At 41.3% G+C, this 23,875-nt stretch overlaps 1 protein-coding gene across 1 annotated transcript in view; it reads right to left on the reverse strand.

Moving 5' to 3' along the window:
• Window positions 1-3,309: 3,309 nt before the first annotated feature.
• The window catches only part of LOC131273836 (uncharacterized), a 100,832-nt gene continuing 80,266 nt past the window's right edge, over window positions 3,310-23,875 (reverse strand). The window contains exons 5-18 of the mRNA XM_058277994.2: window positions 21,680-21,835; window positions 15,580-15,650; window positions 15,098-15,122; window positions 13,269-13,339; window positions 12,798-12,822; window positions 10,527-10,597; window positions 10,064-10,088; window positions 9,411-9,484; window positions 8,931-8,955; window positions 7,499-7,558; window positions 5,670-5,758; window positions 5,141-5,259; window positions 4,969-5,063; window positions 3,310-3,359 (exon numbers count right to left, since the gene is read on the reverse strand). Of these exons, the coding sequence (XP_058133977.2) occupies window positions 3,310-3,359; window positions 4,969-5,063; window positions 5,141-5,259; window positions 5,670-5,758; window positions 7,499-7,558; window positions 8,931-8,955; window positions 9,411-9,484; window positions 10,064-10,088; window positions 10,527-10,597; window positions 12,798-12,822; window positions 13,269-13,339; window positions 15,098-15,122; window positions 15,580-15,650; window positions 21,680-21,835 (956 nt within the window). The remainder of the gene's footprint in view (window positions 3,360-4,968; window positions 5,064-5,140; window positions 5,260-5,669; window positions 5,759-7,498; window positions 7,559-8,930; window positions 8,956-9,410; window positions 9,485-10,063; window positions 10,089-10,526; window positions 10,598-12,797; window positions 12,823-13,268; window positions 13,340-15,097; window positions 15,123-15,579; window positions 15,651-21,679; window positions 21,836-23,875) is intronic.

The following is a 23,875-nucleotide window of genomic DNA, read 5'->3' on the forward strand; positions in this document are numbered from 1 at the left end:
TCTTCCAGAGGGCACTCTTTCCTTCTGAGAACCCAAGACTGCACCCAGCCTAAATGAAAATTCCCCAAAGGAAGGACACAGTACTGTTCTCAGAGATATTTTACATCTTTGCCTCTGAGTTACCATGAGAATTTCAGGAAAATGATGGCAGCCATTAAGAGGGAGAATTAGAACCCCTTTTTCTGTGAACCCCAATATTCCTCAGAGTATCCCAGAAATTCCTACATATCTAAAGCAACCAGATCCATAACAAAGCCCTCCTCCTGTTCTATAAATTAATCAATCCCAATCTCACCATAGAGAAAGTTGTTTGTTTTGCATCATCTAGCCACTTGCTGATGCCATATAAATTGGAGCATCTGTTTTTCCATTTCTGTAAAAAAGAAAAAAAAAAAGTCAGTTGGGATGTTTATAACTATAATACTGAACCTGTAGTTCCCTGTGGGTAGTATTGGTATTAGAACAATATTTAGTCTTACCATCCATGAACAATGGATGTCTTGCCATTTGTTTAAGTCTTCTTCAGTTTCATTCAGGTATGACTGCTCTTGTTCAAGTGCTTTACACTTTCAATAAATTCATTCCTAAATATTTTATTCATTAGAGGGTAACTGAATGGATTTTTTTTTAAATCCATCTTAGACTTTTTTTTTTACCATACTATATAAACAGAACTGACATTTGTGTGTATTATCTCATACAATGCAAGTTTGCTTAATGTCTGTATTTGTTCCAGTAGTATTTTTGTGGGTTCTTTGGGAATATCTATTAAAAGATCATGTCATCCGTGTATCAGAATAGCTTCCTTCTTCAGTTCCGTTTTTCTTGCCCAATTCCTCTGGCTAGAACTTCCGGCATAATGCTGCATAGCAGTGATGAAAGTGAGCAAATTTATCTTGTTGTCATGGCAAAAACTTTCAGTATTTCACAATTGAATATAATGTTTGCAGTGGATCATATAGACACAGCTGTGAAGAGAATGGAATGACTTCCACAAATGACCCTCCACTCAGTGAGCCGCAGAAAGTCCCCAGTTTATAGGAAGGCTGTGCGCGCACTTCAGAAATCCTGGAATGTGAGTTAATTGTAGGAGACCTACATTTTTATGGTTTTGAAGAACGTAATTCTTAATAATGTAAAAGTGTCCCACTTTCATAATAAGATCATGGTAGAATATGTCTGAAATGTCTTTTATGTATTCTTAAATTTTAAAATTCAGTAAACCATATCAAGCAAAGTTTTTCTTTCTAGAAGTTATTTATAAAACATTACTTTTAATGAAGGAGAGACAAGGATTAAGGACATCCTTGGAGACCATGGGAAATAGAACTATTACATTGGGGGATGCTGATGTATGTGTCTGATGATAAGCATATACCATATGGTGGTAATATTGCAGACCTGATATGAATGACAGTGAACCTATGTCATTGTGACTCTAAAGCAGCAGCATTTTAAAAAAAAATTCACTGAATATGAACTGCCACTGCTAACACCAAATATGTATGAATATTGATTTAAAACTGGGGAGGAAATTAATAATTCTGAATTCAAATGACTGAAATATGGAGTATAAAAACAAAGAAATTTCCATGTAAAATAAATATAAGTAGCTAAAATATAAATGATTATAGAAATAAAACAGATAAATAGGCAAATATAATTCAGAAATGAAATACAACGCAAGATATCTAATGGAAAATCCCTTACAGATAATTAATTTTCAACCTATATGGGCATTTATAGAAAATGACTAGATTTTGGCAACGTCAGGTAAAAGATGTTTCACTTCAAGTAAAGAGTATATATGAAAAGGAATATTCACTAGTCAGATGAAGAAAGAAAATGATAGGTGCAATAGAGGTGATGAGAGTAAAGTCCCATGGTTAAGAGAGGTAGAATTGAAGCATCTGGAAGTACCAGGAAGAAAGATGTTGTACTTTAAAAAATTTCATTAAAAAAATCTAGGAAGACACACTTATCTCTGTTCCTGGGAAAGCTAATTTGAATTGCACTTCTATAATTTTTTCTAATTATATGAATACGAAGGAAAAAATCACATTATTTTCATGTAACAAAGTAATTTAGGGAGAAACGGAATACAGAGTAGCCACAACAAATGCATGAAAGGCCTTCTTCATTATGTACATTATGTCCTGAAAAATGCTTTCTCAAAAGTAAATACAAGGCATTTAGAAAATGAGATAATACATAAGATGTCATAAATTAAAAATAGAAAATCAAACAACGATTGGGATGACATCAGAAAATAAGAAAAATATCAGTTCAAAATTGAATTGTAATGCATAATAAATAGAATGACCAGAAATGGTTAAGTAGAAAGCAAAAGGAAAAGCAGATAGTGTTTAAAAGAAATTTTGTGGAGAACGTAAAAGATTTGGGGGAAAAAAAGTAAAAGAATGACAAATGGCATAGTTGGTCTAATACCTGAACACTGGAGTGTCTCGAAATCCAAAAGCAAATCCAAATCCAAAGCAAATCCAAAAGCAAAGACTTGAAAGAAATGCTAAAAAATTACAATTTGTTTTTTTTCCCCCTCTGGAAGGAAATTCTTTGAAGCTGCGTGTCAGAAGTGCATGCTGTGCACTGACTCGGAAGGACTAAAAGCAAGGGATATTCTAGGAAAATTAACCAGGTTAACCAAAATGTGAAAACATTTACACTCATATTATGTGAAGGAATTAGAATCTCATCAGTGTTTTGGAGAACAAGATTTTGTGCCAGATGCAAATGGGGTAACATTTGTGGAATGAAATGTGAATCATGGTTTTATACACAGCAACACCGCAGTGTAAGTGAAAAAGGCCCTGAAATTCACGTTATCCTGCTAGACCAAGATGAGCATTTTTGGCATGACCCATACCAGGTGACTGAACATAGTTCAGTAAATGAAATTTTAAAAACCCATTGACAGGAGGGCTTATGATAAGCTGTCAGTTTCCAGTTATTTTTTCAACAAACACTCAATGAGGATTCCATGAGTGAGTGTTTCACCTTGGTGGGAGCCAATACGGAGACCAGATATTATAATTCATATAGCTCTAGCATTGCTTAGGGTACTTATCGGTATATTTATTTATTACATAAAGAATAAGAAATATAAGTAGTAAAGGTACAAAAGTTGTTTCATATGGCATATAACATTAAAAGTAAAACTTATTTCTAAGACTTCGTCTCAGTCTTTGGATTAAAAACTAAAGTGCCACTTAGTTGTTCATTCATAGTGGAGTAGAAGGGTGAGCACATAAGTGTCGCCAAGCGCCATAAGATCTCCAGTTCTACTCAGCTTCAGGCTGAGGTCTCCAGCTCAGCATCCTTGTAGCAGTCAGTTGTAGGATCTGCAACACAAATACAGGATCTGGACTCACTCAGGTGGCACAGAGGTGGTCGGAGCTTGGGTTTCCCTGAGGTGGTTTGTAGGACTCAAAAGTTATCTCAGACCAACCCTGGAGAGGTGATCTTTGGCCCATGATATCCCACGAGCCAGATCCAGAGGGACTGAATTCCTACTGCTGCTGTCTGCATAGGGTGCTGTCTGTGACTAAGAGTGTCTCTAAATTTCCAGGCAATGGGCTGTGACCTGATTGCTAGATTGGGCACCTTTCAAGTGAATGTCCTCTGGAGAACGAAACTGATGCAGAAGAAAAGATGGGCTCAAGTCCTCTAGAAAGAAAAGGCAGAGGCCCATCTCCCTGGGCCAGGTGAGGGGCAGGAATTCTGAAGGGAGAGGCGTGGAAGCGATAACCTTGCTCCCTCCACCCTGGTCCTCAACAGCATCCAGTGGTGAAAGCCTCAGATCAAAAAGGGACCGATTCCTGGAGCTCTTTCCCTAATTAACAGTTTCATTCTAAATCAAACACTGAGCTTACTGGGCAACCCATTTTAATATAAAGTGACTGTGACGCCAAAATCATATAGTTTCTTACATTAAGATATTCCAACATGTAAGTATTACAAAACACTCATCATAATCTAACAAGAGTTATTACTTAAACAATATAAAATAAATAAGGGGACTTAAGTAACATGCAGTCCTCTCTGATTTTCTCATTCCTAGCAAGCCCTGCAGGGAGATTTCCTTTGTGCTTTGTGTTTGTTTGAATTCTACATACATGAATAAATTCTAAAGAAGTACAGCTTGAGAAAATGAGTGTGAGCTGAAGTGGGACGAGGAAGGAAACTACAGAGGCTTAGGACCCCAAGGCTTGGGCAGCTGTGACTCAGGTCCCACTGAGGTAGAAAACAGGGCCTCAGTAGCTACCCTGTTTGCCTGAGAGTGACCCCACTGTTCTGGGTTCTGGATTGAATAATGGGCAGCCATAAACTCATGCTTTCATCCTCATCTGCACACCTTTGGATGTGAACTCATCTGTGAATAGGGTCGTCAGAGATCTTACTAGTGAAGGGGAGGCCAACCTGCATCTGGGTGACCTTAATCCTATACGCTTGGAGTCCTTCCAAAGAGAGGAAGACTAGACAAATTCAGAGCAGGAGCACTGGGAGACAGATGAAGACAGATGATCAGGTGATGGAAGCAGAGGTTGAGTTATGTGTTGCTGGCAGCATCAGGGAAAGCATCATCATGCTGACACCTAGATTTTGCTTCTAATCTCCTAAACTGACTGTCAATTCCTGTGTTTACCCCAGTTAATCACTGGTATCAGATAAAGCAGCCCTGACCAACTAACTCAGGCTAATTCACCCCTTCCCTGTGAGAACTGGTGGCACTCTAGGTCACTCCACAGTGTACACCACACTCAGTAAGAAAGACAGGAGGATTTGGCAGGCCTTAGGTGGACTGGGAGGGCAAACTTTGGTCCTGAAGAGGGCTAGAGCCCTCTCCTACAAATTAAGGAGCCAAGGGAAGGCATAGCTGATCAGCTTTAGGGCTTACATGGAAAGCACTTCTACTCATGGGGAGAGATTCTCAGGGCACCCTTCACTTGCCTGTGCTCATTTCCCCCCTCAGATTCCTATCTCCGCCTCCATATTCACACACAGCTGCAGGCACTCCAGCAAGCTCCTCATGAACGCTGAATTTCCTGAAGTGGCAAAGAAAGTTAGTGCATGTGGACTTGTTTCCCTTCCCTCTTCATCCTACCCACTACTCCACACTAACATCTCTTCTTCCTCTTCTTCCTCTTCTTCATCTCTTTTTACATCATTGATTCCTTCTGTGCATTCCCGGAAAAGAAGGTCGATGTAAACAGACTCCTCCTCCTCAACGAGTGTAGACAGCTGCAGGGTAGAGAACACACTTGCTTTTCCAGAGCCATATGTGGAGGAACACGGCAGTGAAGGGAGAGCCCATCCCAGAACAAACTTCCCAGGGGCCAACCCCACATGATGTGGGCCAATGCTTCAGACTTCAGCACAACTTCTCACCTGGGCCATTCAGGGACACACCAGTTGATTTATGGTGCATAGTAGGGTTGGAAATCCATGCAATGTTAAAACACAGTAGGTGAAGAAGGTGGAGAAACATCTTAAAAACATTGCCAATTGTATAACCTCACCTTCCTGGAGGCTACCAGGGCCTTTGAGATGACAATTGTAAAAGGAGGGGGAAAGAGAAGAGCTACGAAGAAATGCTTACAAAGAAGAAACAGGAAGATTTTAAAATTAGGCAAGAAGAGGAAATAAATTACATGCATATTGCCATTCTCTACGTCTGACTCTTCTGAGTCCGAGAAAAACGCCTCTGAGTGAACCATTGCGGTGACCGTGATAGGGTGACCTTGCAAAAGGAAAGGAGAAAGTTAGGGTTCAGGGGAGAATTAGAGCCCCTATTGTCTTTGTCATACCGTGACCTGAGCTTGGCACCCAATTCTGTCTGTATCACCCCAACTTTCTTTGGGCCTCGATAACGTCTCCTGTGCCCTGTGTGGTTGGCCTAATGTCAACAGGGTCCGTTTACCAGACCTCATATACTATAATTCTGGGGAGGAATGCCCATTTCCTCCTTGTCCTCAAAGAAGGCAGGCATATTCTCTATGTCTTGCTAAGCATGATGTTGGTTTCCTTTCCATCATCTTGCCTCAGAAACTCCCTGCCTCTCCTCTCTCCCAATACTGCTTATTTCCTTTATTCTTGTCTTCCATTCACATTGTTTTTCCTTATGAGAACACAGGGGAATGATCAAGTGTACCATGCCACCCTCTCCAATCAATGGATTGGCCAATTACCAATTCAACCAATTCCAGATGCAACACTCGGGATCTGGAGTTGAATCAGATCTTGTGGAAGAGAGCTACCACCAACCCCCAAAATCAAGTGATTTTTGAAGTGTCTGGTATGGCTTTAGGTGTGAAGCAAACATTCTGTCCTCTCAACATCTCCATAGGTTCCAAAAAAAGCGATTTAGAGAGGATTAACAGGAAATTAGACATAAAGTAACTTGTCCACGTTCCCTTATCTTGCAGGTGTGTTAATAGCCTTGTGTAGAATGTGTGGCCATTTAAATGAATTGAGCCTTCTAGGTTTCATCAAGCCTTCTTAGGCCTGAGTACCTTGGGTGCTTTGAGAAGCCTGCGGAAAGGCACAGGGAGAGAAAGGAATATTGCTTGAGAAACAGGGCACTGCTGACCATAGCACTGAACTCAAAGTGCAGGAGGAAACCTGTGGCCCTGCTGCCAAGAGGCTCTGATTTGGGCATACTCAATTCCAGAGCACCAGCCCCATAGGACTGTGAGAGCCAGTGTGTGAAACAAGTCAGCGGCCCATTCACACAAGTCCTCAGAAAGCCTGCTGGGCTTTGGAAGCTCTTCTGGGGCAACTGGAATCAAACCATTCTCAGTCGTAATTAAATTTAGGTTTCCAAACTACACTGGCATTTTGCATTTGGGTAGGAAGTGCAAAATAGTAGTGAGTTCAATAATGTGCTTTAGCCACACCTCTCAAGGACACAGGTACATGCTAAGCCCAGAGAAAATGTTCTTCATGGCTTCCAACCCATGGTTAACCTTTAAAGCAGGATCCGCAGTAAGGATGGAACATGAAGAAAGTTAAAACTAGATCTAAAAGTGCACGGGATGAGGCCCTACTTCTCAGGTGCCGTCTGTCACTAGCTAAAAACACTTTGTCCCAGGTCCAGGTGAGAACCTGACCCGCTCCATTGAAGTTCAACACTTAAATCCAAACCACGATTTCTTGTATCAGTTACTATGGGATGCTAAGCAAAGGAAACCAAAGTTTTGTTGTCAGACTGTTGAGAAGACATGAAAAAACTAACCCATGGGAAGTTAATTTTTAAAAAAATACATGGAAAGTTCATTTAACACACAACACACACAAAGCTCACGGTCATTATATCTCCTACTTTTATGTTATTGAAAACGAAAAGATGAAAGCAGGCCCTCATAAATATTTCCTATTCTTTCTAATGTCATGCCCCCTTCCATAGACTCCAAGGCACCAGGTATAACTACTGATCTTGGTATCTTCTCCATTGGATCCTTCCTTGAGAATTGTAACCTACCTGGATTGTCGTCTTCGTCATCACTGCTAGTGGAGTCATACTTGCGGTCCGCAAGCCAGTCTTTAGGAAAACAAAGATCCGCAGGAATGTTATTAAGGATTGGGCCACTCCCATCCCTCCCTTCTTCCTTGAGACCTTGCTGGCTACCATAGGAAAACCCAGCTCTCTGCCCTGGGTTCTAAGACCTTCCTGGGCCCCTCTGGAGCCTGAGGCCTTAGCAAGAAAGTGCAAAGTGCTTGCAAGTGAGGGAGAGGAGGGGAAGGTATCAGCTCTCAACTTCTCACTCCCTTATTTAGCTGGAAAATAGAGCACTGACCTCCAATCTTGTCACCCTGAAATTATGACTCTTTGGACATGCTCTGTCTTAGATGAGTTCAAAGCACAGACCTAGTGCTAGACTCTGGGTTGCTGCCTTGGGGAGCATTTTGTGAGGATGCACATGTTCCCTTCTGCATCATCCCTACCACAGCTACCAGCACAAATGGGTATTGGGCTTTAGCAAAACTGCAAAAACTAGAATCTGCTCTAGATGCCCTGGCTGTGTGAACTAAAATGACAAATGTTGACAAATTCATAGCAGAACTTTAGAGACTCTGCCAGGCAGAAGAGACTTGAAGAAAATGTGTGGATTAGGAGTCAAAGCACCTAAAATCTCAAGTTCTTTGGACTGTATCCATTAAATGTCCAGTTCTGAAGACTTTTCTTCACCTTCTCAAAACTGCCCTGTCTCATACGTTAATGAATGGACATGTATGTCTGCCTTTCTTTCATCCTGACCACTCGAAGTGCTATGAGGTATAAGTAAAGCCTTATAAAGCTTATTATTAAGCCAAGACATATTATTACATCCCAGAAAAAGCGTCCTGTACCACATTTCCGTCCCTGTAGAGCTTCATGAAAATTTTCTTTGATGTTGATGAATTATTCTTGAGTTATTGAGGTATACTTGACATATTGTAAGCCACACTACATATTGTAAGCCACACTAACGTAGTACATAATTTGATAATATTTGACATATATATTTATCCATGAAGAGATACTGATGGGATTTATTACAAAGAAAGTTGACACTAGTCGTTGTGCTGTTTGGTGTGTGAAAAATTCAGAAAACTCATTAAAGACTCACATTTGTACACATGCCCATTGAGAATCAAAACATGTATTCTGAGAATCACATCACAAACATACACGTGTAAACCCACACCACTTCCATGCAGACAAACACAAGCCAACTAATCAGTACTCAACTTCTTAAGAAAGACAACCCTAGTTCTTACCTGGAATATCCATTTCATTCACCACACCCAAATCCTTATTCCCTCAAGGAGGTTGTCATCAGGAACCTCTTTAAACTCAATCGACAAGGAAGATTCATGTTTTTCAATATCTGAACTTTTTCTAAGCAAATGTAGGATTTCAGAATACTTACCATTGTTGCTTGCTCTTGGGACTGGCTGCAATTTTACAGAGAAGATAATGCCGTAAGGATCAGAACTTAATCTATAGTGCTACAAGAGGCTTGTGTTCTCTTGGTGACTTTAGAATACAAGAGGGAAAGAAGGAAGTTAAGGAAAACCAAAAGCAGGTATAAAGCATGAACAGTCCTGGATGATGCATTTTTCAAGTCCATTTTGATTACTAAGTACAAAATTCTTAATTCCAGGTGAAAAAATTTCTGCTAAAGAATGTCCTCCTGCCATATGGTTTATAACCTGATGCTGCCATTTATGATTGCCCCCTTCAAACCGGGATTAGCTCCTAATACATGCCCACTGAACACTGACGCACCAAGCATTTGAACCTCTCATCTATATTGTACGTGGTCAAATTTTCGTAACTGAATTGGATTAGAAATGAAAGAAGCCAAGAATGCAGTGGTTCTATCTCAGATAAAGAAAGTTGGCCTTACCTTGGTGTAAGTAAATGGAGTGTGCTCTATTGCCTGGGCACTCAGAAGTTCCTCCAGGAGGCCCTCCGGGAGAGCTAGGAGAACAGAGGAATAGCATCAGTACATTGGGGTAGTTGCTCTGGGTTTAGTCAAGAAGCATTGCTTGACTTGGACGAGGGATTAGAATAACAAGGAGGCAGGTATTCAGCAAGCCTAAGTGAGCTGCTAAGGAGTGGAAGGAGGGCAACAGGGAGGAGCAGCAATACAAAGGGAAGCAGTCCTTGGCACTGTAGCTAAAGACATCCCAAAGCACCATAAAGGGAACCTGCAAAGGTACTAAAGAAGAGGATGTTGTTCAATGACAGTTTCTTACCACTCCTCCTGCCCATTTTGAAGCCCAATGTTATTGTTGAACTTTGAACATTTAAATACTTGTAAAGTGTGCAACTATCATGGGATATGAACAAAAACCCAACCCACCCAAGGGGAACACAACTGCTGAAAGTACTGTACAATGTGGACATTTTTCTTCCTCTAAAACAGAAGGACCCCTCTATTATGCCCACATGGAAGGTAAAATCAGGATGCTTTCCACAGTAAAGAAAGCATGAAACCCCTAGTTTAAATATCTAGATATTTTTAAAAAAGAAGTAAAGTGATACCAAAATACATACCGTTTTCACTTACTCCTGAAGCCACCTACAATTAGAGAAATGAAAACACTCTGAGGACTGGAGCAGGCTGTATAGTGTTTGCACAGTTGGTTTACTCTCTTGCTGCCTTTAGAAAACTAGGTGGGAAACGGGTTGAGATGAAGGCCCAAAAAGTAATTGTAACAGACACTTGTGGAAAGACACAGCATTTCCTGTTTTATGCATCTCTCCCATCTATTGAGGAGGAAACCTAGCCCTGTAATGTAGGGGGGACTCCTTGAAGTTCCTCTTGAAGCAGAGATGTTAGTAAAAGTTTCCAAATGAACACTCTCCCGACTAAGGAAATCATAGACATCACCTATAATTATTTGGTCTGATTTTCATATCTGAACTCAATTGGCAAATAAAACAAAGAAAAAAAAATAAAAACCAAAAAAACTTAAAATCAGCAATTTGACAACAGAGAAAGAATGGGTGACCATACCTTGGAATTTGATGGAACCTCCTCATCTTCCCTCTCACTGGGGGACTCATCCAGCAGGCCCTTAGGGGTTCCTGGGAGGACACAGAGTAAATGTCAATACATTGGGCGGTGTTCATGGGTTACTCAGGGACCTACCCTGACACTGCAGGGGGCAAGAAAATAGGGACCTGAGGGGTAATAAGTCTGTAAAAATATGTTGCTGGGCCATCCTCCTTGGTGGAAGAAGGATGGTAAAGGAGAAGAGGAACAGGAAAAAAATGAGAAATGAAAACTTTTTGTCTGTGTACCTAAAGGTACCCAAATTCAACATGATATATTCAATCTAAAAATAGTATTAAACAGATGGTATTACTTACAGAGCTCCATCACTTTTCCTTCCTGTTTTTTTAATAGTTGTGTTTTTATTATTTTCTTTACGATTTACTTTTTATTTCTCTCCCCTTCCCCCCCCCCCCATTGTCTGCTCTCTGTGTCCATTCACTGTGTGTTATTCTGTGTCCACTTATATTCTTGTCAGCATCACTGGGAACCTGTGTCTCTTTTTGTTGCGTCATCTTGTTGCGTCAGCTGTCCGTGTGTGTGGTGCCACTCCTGGGCAGGCTGCGCTTTCTTCATGCTGGGAGGCTCTCCTTATGGGGCACACTCCTTGTGTGTGGGGCTCCCCTATGTGGGAGACAACCCTGCATGGCACTGCACTCCTTGTGCGCATCAGCACTGCACATGGGCCAGCTCATCACACGGGTCAGGAGGCCCTGGGTGTGAACCCTGGAACTCCCATGTGGTAGGTGGGCGCTCTGTCCATTGAGACAAAATCTGCTTCCCCCTTCTTGTTTGGAATCTAGACTTGTCAATGCCCTTTTGAACTTTCCAAGGTCATTTCCATCTCCACTAATTCAAAGTGCTCCTACTACAATACTAATCTGTTGTGTAGTGTTTTATTTATTCCTTTATTGGTTGACTGGATTTAATTCTAGACAAGGTATTCTTTTGTATTGAGTCACTAACATGTGTCATAAAGATAATATTTATAGGGTTTGTCATAGTACTCATGGACTACCATTTAAAAGTACCCAATGTTCATATGATATTTTTCCTTCATCTTCCTTTTCATTACCATGTTTTTGTATTCATTGTGTGATGTGCCTCTCCATGATTATATGAGCCATCCCACAGTGGGAGAGTTAGGATCGATTGAAGGTTGAGCATGAATCTCTGTGCTAGCTATAAGGGAAACTTGAAATAAGAATGATGAACATGAACCTAATGGCTAAGAGGGAATTTGAGTTCTTACTCATTACTCTTCCTCAAATGAGCAGCTCACAGAATGATTTTTTTTTTAATGGCTTATGGTGATAACGTTATTAAATAGATGAAAATATCTCTCCAATCCTTGTCTGTCTGCTCGGGCCATGTGCTGAGCTGTGACCCAGTACTGGCAGCGATTGGCAAGCTTGTCCCACTGAAACCTCACGAGTCTGAGAGTCTGTGAGTTTACCAGCAACATGTGGGACTCTCTATGTGTTTTTCACACTAATAACTGTGAATAAGTATCTTGTAAAATGCACCTGCTAACCTGTGTTATGTGACCCCTGTGAATATCTAATACATGAGTGTCATGTTTAGGAAATGCCATGGGCACCTACATTTATATAGGCAGTGGAAATTCCTTCATTGTCACTAGTGACCCATACCTGTGATTAGGTAATATTCAGTAGTTCGGAGTAGTAGTATAGGGGTTACATGCCTCAGTCCAAATCTTATCTCTACAACTTAGGAATTTGAAATCTCGGGTCATTAACTTATGCCCCTCAGAACCTGGCTGTAAGGGATAGGGAGAGTTTACATAATTCCAGGAATGATTCTAGTGAGATGTTTACAGGTTATTATATGCAATATGTGCTGTGGTAATGTGATGGTGTTTTAGAAAGGTTTCGATGACAGTTGTCCTGTGTATGTTGGACCCTTCACTTAGGGAAACACACAGCAATGCCCCAACACACACCTTCTCAATCCCTCCAATAGGCTTCGCTCATACACACTCCATGACTGCCATAGACACAAATCCATTCGAGTCAAGTGAATACATCTACTGAGTGAACAATAGAGCATGACCACATTCCTTATCAGGAGGCATTAATGTTTAATGTTTAACCATACCTCAAAAAATCCCACCAGTAACTGGAACCACCCTGGCTTTCCAGGCAAACCTAGGATCAATGCCCTGCTTGTCTAATCCAAAATTACCTCAATTCAGCAATTCTAGATATGTACCTGTTTGACTTTCTCCTGGGGCCACCTGCAATTAGAGAAAACCTTATGAGGATCAGATCATGTTTCGGCTGTTTGCAAAGGATTTTTGCTTGATTTGCAGTATTAGAAATTCAGATGTGAAGTAGGGGTCAAGCAAACCTGATGAGCAGGTGTAGCAGACACACCAAGAAAGGCATGAGCTTTTCCTGGACGCACATTTGTTAAATTCAATTTGGGTGGCGATTACAAATTCTTAATCCAAGGAGAAAAAAATTGTAGCTGAGCAAAAGCCTACTTTGTCAACTTCTGCTCCCCTTTGTGGTTGATCTCTTCAATGATGGATCAGTTAGAAGAGCCCCCACATGATGCTTCCCACCCCAAGGAAATGGAATATTTCATCTAATATGTTCATGGTTAAGTATCCTCATCTGATATCAATTACAGTGGAAGAGACCAAAAAATCAACTTTAGACCAATGACTAGTAAGCTCACCTTGGCTTTAAATGGGACCTCTTCATCCTCTTGATCACTTGGAAGTGCCCCCATCAGTTGTTCCTGGTCTTCTAGGATGACACAGAATGACTCAACACATTGTGTGTGTTTCTCATAAATTTCAAAGTAAATTTACAGCCTTGGACAAGACTCTTAACTGTGTAGAGGAGGTAGTTTATCAAGCATGCTGAGAACTGCTGTGGGACCATCTTCCATCATGAAGGAAGGATGCAAAGAGAGCAGCCAGAAAGAAACAAATATATATCCCTAGCTCTGAAGCTAATATCAACCTAAACCTTCTGACCATACCCAGTGTACAAATGGCACTGAAAAACATGCTATGCTTCAATGCCTGAGTCCCACCATCCCTCCTCTTTATAGTATATCTCAACTTAAGTGCCAGTATCTTCTGGACAACAGCAAATGAATTTCATCTCCACGCCACATATACAGACACAGCATTTACCATTTGTTCTACAGAAATTTATCACTTGATTAGAAGCAAAGTATTCTGGTGGTCTGGATTCCATTCCATGTAATGCATTCTATTGCATTTATTCACTAACCCATTGGGATAAAGATAACATATCACAGAAGATTGGGAATACTAAAATCTTACATTTAAATAGCAACACTTATTAATCAGATGGTTTTACTTCCAGTCTTTCTTTTCCACACCAAGTGTGTGTAGCCATTGAAATATTGACCGTGTATCATTGGCCATCAAATATGGGATAGCCATTATGTAGGGACATACAGATTGAGTGTCAACACCCACAAATGCAGCTCTTTAGGAACGTTTCCACAAGGGGTTTGGACACCAGGTTAAGAACCAAGATGTGTCTGCATTCTTATTTTTCAAAGACCATCTTGTGGGACTCGTGACTTGAGTGCCTATCGTGTCCTTTGGGATGATGCTGTCATATGTACTAGATTGTCTTCCCGATGCCTATCTGCTTCGGGTAAGTTCCTGAGCTGTGACCTCAATCCAGTTATCATGGATCACGTCATCCTATGTGATGCCTCATGACTCTCAGAATTTGGAGCTGCTCATTAGCATGTATGATTACTGTGTCCTTTGAGCACTAATAACTGTATCAAAGTCTGTGGTAGCCAGCACAGGTACTTGGCCTAGGTCATGTGACCACTGAGGCTACTTTATAATGATGGGCAGTTTTGGTCTCTTTGTAGGCTCATGTAATTCTGGTGTATGCATATATACAGATGCTGTAACTCCCTTGTATGGTTTCTAGTAAGCAGATGGTTGAGTGGCAAGTTCAGGTCTGTAACTCAAAGTATTATGACATGTGACTAGGTTCCCATTTAGTACCATCCCATTAGCAGTGCAAGAGCTTGGGATATTCACCTTTGCCCTCAGTTTTCCATCCGTGTTGTGGTCATAGAAAGCAAACCCCAGGTCCAGCTTTGGTGAGTGTGGAACAAGTTCATGTACATAGAACGTACAGTGGTGATGGGGTATATTTGAGAAAACTGTCCCTGTTGTCCCTGGTAATTGTCCAGTCTAAATGGGTTATAACATCTGGGAAACTGCTCATGGTTGCCCCATATGCACACACACAAAGTCAAAATTACACCACAGAAACTCACACTAGGCCCCCCAAACCCCCATGCATGCAAAGCCTGCACAACCTAAAGAGACCACAGACAAAACCACAGACTGTAGGAACAAGGGCAGATTCCCTTCAGAGAAACCATTTCATCGTCACCATGATGCTTTGTCCAGGATGTCCCCAGCTGAAGGTTTTCTGGAAGTTCCTTATTTCCCCTCTGTTTTACCCTCGGATGTGGGATTAGCACAGAATACCTACCGTTTTCACTTTCTCTGGAGTTCCCCTGGAATTGCAAAAAAGAAAACACTATGAGGATCCTATGATGTCGAGTAGCATCTTCTCAGGTATTGGTGATTTTATGAAAACTGATAGGAAGCATTCGTAAAGTCAAAGGCCCCATAAATAAACATGGAAAATACATTAGGAATGGCTCAAGTGTTGCCTCATGGATATGACTTTCCAGACCATTTTGATGGGAGTTACAAAAGTTCAAATCCAAGCAGAATACTGGTGCTGAGGCACAAGCCCACTACCATATGCTATATAACCCGGTGCTTCAATTTCTAATGCCTTCTTTATCAGGGCTCTTTTGGTAAGAGAACCCTTCGAAATATCCTTTCCCCTGACCAGTGGCTGGTATCTATAATTCACACCATCATATATTATGATATTTACTCAATTGAAAAGGACAAATAAGAGAAAGGAATATTTCTGTCTTAGACCAAAACAGATGACCTTACCTCAACATTAGGTGGAACCACTTCATCCTCCCTGTCACGAAGAGGGTCCTCCACCAGGTCTTCCAGGGGAGCTAGGGGGACACAGAGTAACAGTCAGTACAGTGGGGTGTGGCTGATATTATTCAGGGATCTTTGCTTGACCCAGACAGGGGCTTGCAATGTGCAGGCCCGTGGTCAGGAAACAGGGACTGTGGAGTTACCCAGACACACTTCATGGAAGAAGGAGACCAAAGAGAGGAAATCATGGGCATCAGAAATAGGACCCTTGGCTTTGTAGTTAAAGAGAGTCTAAATCAGTGTGAAATAGCTCACGAACAAGTGGTCCTAAAATGTACAATATGATACAGTGATATGGCTCCAACTCTTATCTGACCCATGCTGAAATCCAGCAAAATTGCTGGAATCTCATTGACATCATGAGATACTGCTTCACCCTCACAGATCTTTGTTGACCTTGAGTTTCTCATCTGTTCTACAGGATTTTTAAAAATTTTCAACAAGTTAACATCTACATAACATAAAATTTGCCAGTTTACCCATTTTTATCTATACAATTAATTTACTGTCATCAATTAATTACATGTCCAATGTTGTGTTACCATCCCATCAAACATTCAATTCCAAAATTTTCTCATTACCTGAAACAGAAACTGTAGCCATTAACCAATAAGCCTAATCTCCTATCTCCCTAGCCCCTGGTAATAAAGTCTAATCTCCTTTTCTTTCTCTGAATTTTCTTTTTCTTATATTTCAAATAAGTACATCGATACACTGTCTTTCTTTCATCTCTTCCTTATTTCCTCAGTATAGTGTTTTTAAGTATCATGCATATAGTAGGGTGCATCAGAACTTCTTTGCTTTGTGTGGCCCAGTCCGTGGAGATGCTTTTTTTTTTTTTTTTTTTTTTTTTTTAACTGATTCCCCTATTGCTGGACACTTGGGTGGTTTGAAACTTTTGGCCATTCTGAATGATGCTGCAACAAACACTGAGTTTTCAAATACCTATTTGTGTCCCTCTTTTAAGTTAAATTCTTTTTATACATAGACCTAGTTGTTAGATTGCTGGTCCTATGGTAATCCTGTGTTTTTCTCAATGAGAGATTGCCAAACTATTTCCCAATGTGGCTGATCCATTTTACCTTCCTTCCACCAATGTATGGGCCTTCCGGTTGATTCACAGCCTCACTTATATTTGTTATTTTTCATTTTATTTTCTCTTAAAAACATTAGCTACCCTACTGGATATAAGGGGCACCTCATCGTGGTTCTGACTGGCATTTCACTGAGGATTAATTATATTGAGTATCATTTCTTGTGCTTATTATCAATTTGCATGTATTCTTTCAAGATACATCTACTCAAGACTCAGCTAGTTTCCAACCCAGGAGTCCACACTCCAAGTTTACCTGCTTTGCTTAACAACAGCCACATTATTTATGTATCATCTCCCTTTTGAACGAATCTGACAAAGCTGGCAAAGATCCTATTGTTGACAGCCTAAGTGTAATGCCTGTTCTTCTGAATGGATGAGTTTCCTGACTGTTAACAGAGACCCAGTCAAGTGAGATGAACAGCAATTACAAATGATAGTGGTCTTATTTATTATGAAGTCCTTTGTCCCAAAATGCATAAAAATATCACTTTGGATTATGTTTTACCTTAATTATAAGTGTCTCAATTGATATATTTGCCAAGTCATGGAATGAACCATAACTTAACTTTGAACAGAGTTCTGAGTGAAGAATTAGGAGACCTTTATAGTGACCCCAATGTTGGCAGCATCTAAATGGGAATATATTTCTTCGCTGTGCTGTATGTGTGTTTGTGTGGGGTGGAGTGGAGAAAGGAGGGGTGGAGAAAGGATTGGGAGAGGACTGTTTAGAGAGGTATAATAAGACACTGACCAATATTTTATCAGGGAGTGCTCCTGTGCAGTGCCTACACGATGACTGAAACAGTGATTAAGGCATCTAGGAAATGGGTAATTTTCAAATGACACTTGAAGCAAATGACAAAATAATTTTATGTGTAAGACACCAAGTGTTTATCATAAAGTTCCAATTCTTTGAGTAATTCTCAAAGAAAGAAAAATGAAAAGGTATCAGAAGACAATGTAAATACCAAAGCATTTGCAACAAAGTTTTCATGAACTCAAAAGGGGAAAAGAAATAAAATTAAACCTCCCCAGAAACATGAAACATTTCCCTAGCCAGAGAGCACATTGATGTAGAAATAGGCATGTAATACCATTCCCAAGCTCCCTTATCCAACCAGCTAGTGTCCCTGTAAAATGAGAAGGGACACAGAAAGAAACAGTAAAGGGAGAAGGCTATATGAATGTGGAGGCAGAGGCTGGACTCATGCAGCTACATGCCATGGATCACCAAAGATTGCCATCCTCCACCAAAAGAGAGGGAAAGCCAAAGGAGAACTCTTCCCTTAGGGCCTCCAGAGGGAGCATGGTGCTGTGACACATTGATTCCAGACTTCTGCACTCCAGAGCTGTAGAAGAATACATTTCTAGGCCTTATTCTTTTTGTTTGTTATTATGTGGCCAAGATTTTGGTACTTTGTATGGCAGCCCTGGAAAACGAATATAGTACCCTTCATGATATGTAAGGCTCCATACAAATGACCATCACTGCTGATTCACAGCCAGTTTCTTTCAACTAATAATTGACACATGCAGGGACATGAGTGCTCTGCACATCTCAGGACGATCTCAGTGACTGCCATAGAAAGCAGTGCTTCAAGCAGGGGTGCTGCTGTGGGCTCTAGAGACATCTGGACACTTTAGGCCTTTCAGCCAAACTCAGGAAATCGGCACCACATGGGTGGGCCTTACCTTAGAATATATGATAGCCAATCTCCCCGGTGTATCAGGGTTAGGCTCATTTCCTACTCACGGTTTTTCTGCCCATATATTTGAACCTATACTTATCACTATATCCATTAGATGTATGTCCCAGAGACTTAAATCTGCAGTGTGTTCATATGCCACTGGAGCCCTGAATCTCAGCAGGGTTGCAGCCAACACCTACTCTCCAGTTCCTCAGATTCACCCAGGATAAGTAACAAAAGAAGGATGATGGACAACGCCCATCCCAAAAGACAGAGAGTATCTAGCACTGCAAGCAACAGTGTTTCCTCCATCTACCCCATAGGACCTAAAACCCATCTTAATCAGAAGTAGCGTGGGTGTAAGCATTCCGAAATCCTCAAGATTGAGGAATGAACACACATAAGAGGAAAATGTAAATATGGACCAAAGTAGACTTATTATTACTCTAGGACTAGAAGTCCTTTCCACATTGATGGAAAGACAGTGATCACCGCAGTTTCTGTGGGGAAGCACAGGGAAGAATAGGTGTAACATGGGGCATTTTTGGCATATTGGAATTGTTCCACATGGCATTGCAATGACAGATACAGGCCAGTATACATTTTGTCAAAACCTGTAAAATTGTGCAGGGCATCGTGTAAACTGTAATGCAAACTATAGACCATGGTTAGTAACAATGCTTCCATATTTGCTCATCAATTGTAAAAATATATCACAATAATGAAATGTGTTGTTAAATGTGTACAATGTGAGCAGATGAGGTGGGGTATATGGGAATCCCTATATTTACAAATAACTTTCATGTAATCTAAAACTTCTTTAAAAATGAAGAACACGTGAGTACTATAGGTAAAGCCCTTAGAAAAAAGTTGTGGTACAGTGTAACTTTCACATGAATTTTCAATTAGTAAATCTGAAAGGATGTGCAAAAATTTAACAGTCGGGGGAAACGGACTTTGGCCCAGTGGTTAGGGCGTCCGTCTACCACATGGGAGGTCCGCGGTTCAAACCCCGGGCGTCCTTGACCCGTGTGGAGCTGGCCCATGTGCAGTGTTGATGTGCGCAAGGAGTGCCCTGCCACACGGGGTGTCCCCCGCGTAGGGGAGCCCCACGCAAAATGAGTGCGCCCCGTAAGGAGAGCCGCCCAGCGCGAAAGAAAGTGCAGCCTGCCGAGGAATGGCGCTGCCCACACTTCCCGTGCCGCCCACACTTCCGGCGCCGCCCACACTTCGCGTGCCGCTGACAACAGAAGTGGACAAAGAAACAAGACGCAGCAAAAAAACACAGAAAACAGACAACTGGGGGAGGGGAGGGGAATTAAATAAATAAAAATAAATCTTTAAAAAAAAAATTTAACAGTTGGTACTTAATGACAGAACCTAGAGGAGTATAGAAAATGGAGGGAAAGTCAATCAAATTTCAATGTACAGTTTTTTATGTATTTTTAATTGTCTACAAGCACATTATTTTTTGCTATTATCTTATGCAAAAAGCCTACTCTCCGAAATTCCTGAATACAACGATTTCCCTTTTTTTTTTTTTTTTTTTTTTACATATATGGAAATCCAGGGAGTGCAGAGTGCTGAGTTCTGTTTGTTATCTTTGATGTCTGGGCCTCGATGGGAAGTCTCACTGGCTGCACACAACTCGGAAACATGTGGGTAAACATCACCCATGTCTGTGTTCAGAAACAATATTTTGATGTGAAGCCTCTGTGAGACCTCTCCATGTATCTATTAAGGCAACAACCCACTTCCCAGTACCAAATCTAGCTAGTTTCCTAGTGTTTCCATAATAAATTGCCACAGATTGGGTGGGTTGAGAACAGAAACTTATTCCCTCACAGATCTAGGGACAAAAAACTCCAAAGTTATCGTGTCCGTAGCACCACTTTGTCTCTCTGAGGAGCCTAGCCAGGAATCATTCCTTGACTCTTCCGGCTTCAGGTGGCTCCAGGTGCCCTGGCTTATGGCAGCACAACTCCAGTCTCTTCTTCCATCTTCACATGGCCTCCTCCTCCCAGTGTCGGTCCATCTTCACACAGCTTTCTCCTCTGTCTCTTACCTTCTTATAAGTGCTCTAGTCATAGAATATTAACATCCACCCTTAATTCAATAGACCTCATCTTAATCACATCTGCAAATACATTATTTCCAAATGAGCCCACCACACACAGTTACCAAGGATTTCTGAATGTAATTTGTGGGACACAATAAAACACCTGAATTTTTGTCATGGGAGTTACATGACAATATGCCTTTGTCAAAATGCACAGAGGGGTAGACAGGAAGCATGATTCTCCAAAACAATGTACTGGTACTGTCCCTTTAATTATACACACATCCATAATAATGAGAGTGGTCAGCAGGGGAAACAGTGCTGGGTCTGCACTGGGAGGATGGCAGGGAAACATGTAGGAACTTCTTGTACTCTCTGCACAATTTTTATGTGAATATAAAACTCCTCTAACAATTTATATCATTCTTATAACAATCTCACAGCACTTTTTTGAAGTCAACTCTTTCAGCTAAAGTCCATAAATAGATTAATGACCAAACATTACCTTGAAATGCTGTTTACCAGTAAACACAAACCAACTTTTGTCAGTGCCTCTTTCATTATGTGGTTGTGGTGCTATCTACTAACACGATTAATAAAGTTGTGACTTGGCCCAGTGGTTAGGGCGTCCCTCTACCACATGGGAGGTCCGGGGTTCAAACCCCGGACCTCATTGACCCGTGTGGAGCTGGCCCATACGCAGTGCTGATGCGTACAAGGAGTGCCATGCCACACAGAGGTGTCCCCTGCATAGGGCAGCCCCACGCACAAGGAGTGCATCCTGTAAGGAGAGCCGCCCAGCGCGAAAGAAAGCAGCCTGCCCAGGAATGGCGCCGCACACACGGAGAGCTGACACAACAAGATGACGCAACAACAACAACAAAAAAACACAGATTCCCATGCTGCTGACAACAACAGTAGCAGACAAAGAAGAAGATGCAGAAAATAGACATAGAGAATAGACAACTGGGGACGGGGGGAAGGGGAGAGAAATAAATAAATCAGTAAATCTTAAAAAAAGAAAAAAGAAAAAAAGAACCTTACAAGGTATATTTAAAAAAATAATAATAAAGTTGTCAAACATTAATTTAAAAAAAGATGGTGTCTTAGCCTTTGTGTAGGTTTTTCCTCAGTAGGGGACACTAAATAAACTACAGGCAACATTACTGAGGCAACACAATGATTGCAATTCCATTGTACCTTCGAAAGAAGAAGAGTTGCTTGGGGACGTTTGACGGCCCTTCCTCTTCCTTGGCCACATGGTGATTTTGCGACTTCTGACAGACTGGGAATGGTGGGCAGTAGACTTTTTGGATTGAGTAGCACATTTTCTTTTTTTATACTTGAGACATGAACCTGGGAAACGCATGCACAATAGAAATATCAGTTGACATGTTATTGACAGTTGAGCATAGGAAATCTTTAATGAATTATTTAGAGTTCAAACTATCATCCTCTTATTAAGGAGCTTCCCAGAAGACCCCATTGGGTCTAATTTTGGTTTCAAAAGATGTTGTAGTTTTGTGTTGTTCACTTTAGAAACTCAATAGACTGATGTGGGATGCCCTTATGTAGATGAGTCAGCATAGGAAAGCAGCAAAGCACAGTGACCAATGTGTGCTAGTGTCTGATCAACTGGGTTCAAACACCATTTAGAGGCCACCCAAGCCAGGTTATAGCTTGTAAATTTTCTGGGTTCAGTTTTCAGCACTGTCATTTGAAAACTTTAATAAGATCTACTTAATCGTGCATATTATGAAACTGAAAATGAGTAAATGCAAGCAAATCCTTAAGAAAAATGCCCAATATGTCATAAAAGACTTAGAAGAGTTCAATTGTTAAAAGTTGGGAGGAATAAGCAAGTATTCTACTAGTGCTTTGCTCCAGAGAGGGTGGCCTGTCCTGAGCCTTGATGGCTCAGGACAGGGGAGGCGTGACACTGACTTTCAGCCCTACATGGGTGTGATGCTTTAGAGCTCCTGGAGAACATGTGCAATGTCCTGTCACCCCCAAACGAGTCCTGTGTGTTCACAACATTGCTGAGTGAAGGATTTGGGTCAGGAAATGAAAGTGCTACCCCAACTTGGCAAATTCCAGGGGTTCCAAGTTCCCTCCCCGGAGCTGTGGACAAAGGCCAGCCAAGTACTTGATTCCAGGGAAGAGAATGACTCAAACCCTCACCCTACTGTCTGCCTAAAAGTTAATTCTCTGATGCAGAACATGACTCAGTTTCCCCCAAATGGAGTTCCTCTGAAGGACCAGGGAATCTTGTGGACATCCTACCCCAAACTATTCACACTGTCAGCTGCCTTGTGCAAGACTTCCTGGGGGTCAGCTAACCACTCCTGATGACCAGTCATCAGCTTGGCTGCCATGGTGGCTCAGAGCCCAGGATTTTCACAAATAACTGCCCAGGGCAGCTCTGCAAAGCACTAGCTCCCTTCAACCAGTGAAGCCTGAATAAGCAGTGAGGAAGGAGAGAGCCCCATCCCTAGACATAGCTTAGAATCCCCATCTAGGGATTTCCTCAGCAACCCGGGCCTGCATTCCTTTGGGTCCCACACTCTGATCAATTAAGGGATTTCCTTTCTACTCCCTCTCCCAGGCTGCCCTCAGAATCCTGCATCCTCTGCTATCGTCCCACAGAAATCCTGCCAGGAAATCCCAGGTACTTTCCTTTGTAATCTCTGGTCCAAAATGCAGACGTTTTCCATGCATTTCAGCACATGTATTCAGAAGAATGTTCTCTGTAATTTCCCTTTCCCATCTTTGTCTTTCTGGAGTTCGGTATCAAGATTCTCTTGATTTGATGAAAGAGTGTCCCTCTATATCTATTCTTTGCAAGTGTGTTCTGCTTTGGCATGATGTCTTTATGAATATTGTGTGGTAAACATAGGAAGCCACTGGGACCTGGAGATTACTTTGTGGGCACGCTAACTTTTTGTATTTCTTTTTTCTAAACATTAATGCTTATTTTAATGATTGTGAAGTACACAAATGCACTTCACAGGGCTTGGTGGCTCATATAAACACACGTGTTGTGAACGCCCTGACCTCCACTCAGAATGTGTCCAGCCCCTGGCAGCCTAACGTTTGCTACTTCCTGTCAGTAGCCCCCAGCAATTGCCACTGTTCTGACCATGATCACCGTAATTTAGAGTTCTCTCTTTTTCACACCCTATCAATGGGAGCACACAGTATAAACTCTTTTGAGTATGGCTGGATGTTATATCTGAATATTGTGGGAATTCCAAGCTGTTGCTGTGTGAATCAACGTTCGCTATTTGGAATGCCAAGTAATTATATCACATTAGGACTTTGCACAATAAGTGTATTCCTTCTACATTTTATACACTGTATTGTTTCCCTGAATGACTACTCAGGATCTAACTGTTG

This window comes from Dasypus novemcinctus, chromosome 17 (genome assembly GCF_030445035.2).
Source record: "Dasypus novemcinctus isolate mDasNov1 chromosome 17, mDasNov1.1.hap2, whole genome shotgun sequence".
NCBI lineage: Eukaryota > Metazoa > Chordata > Mammalia > Cingulata > Dasypodidae > Dasypus > Dasypus novemcinctus.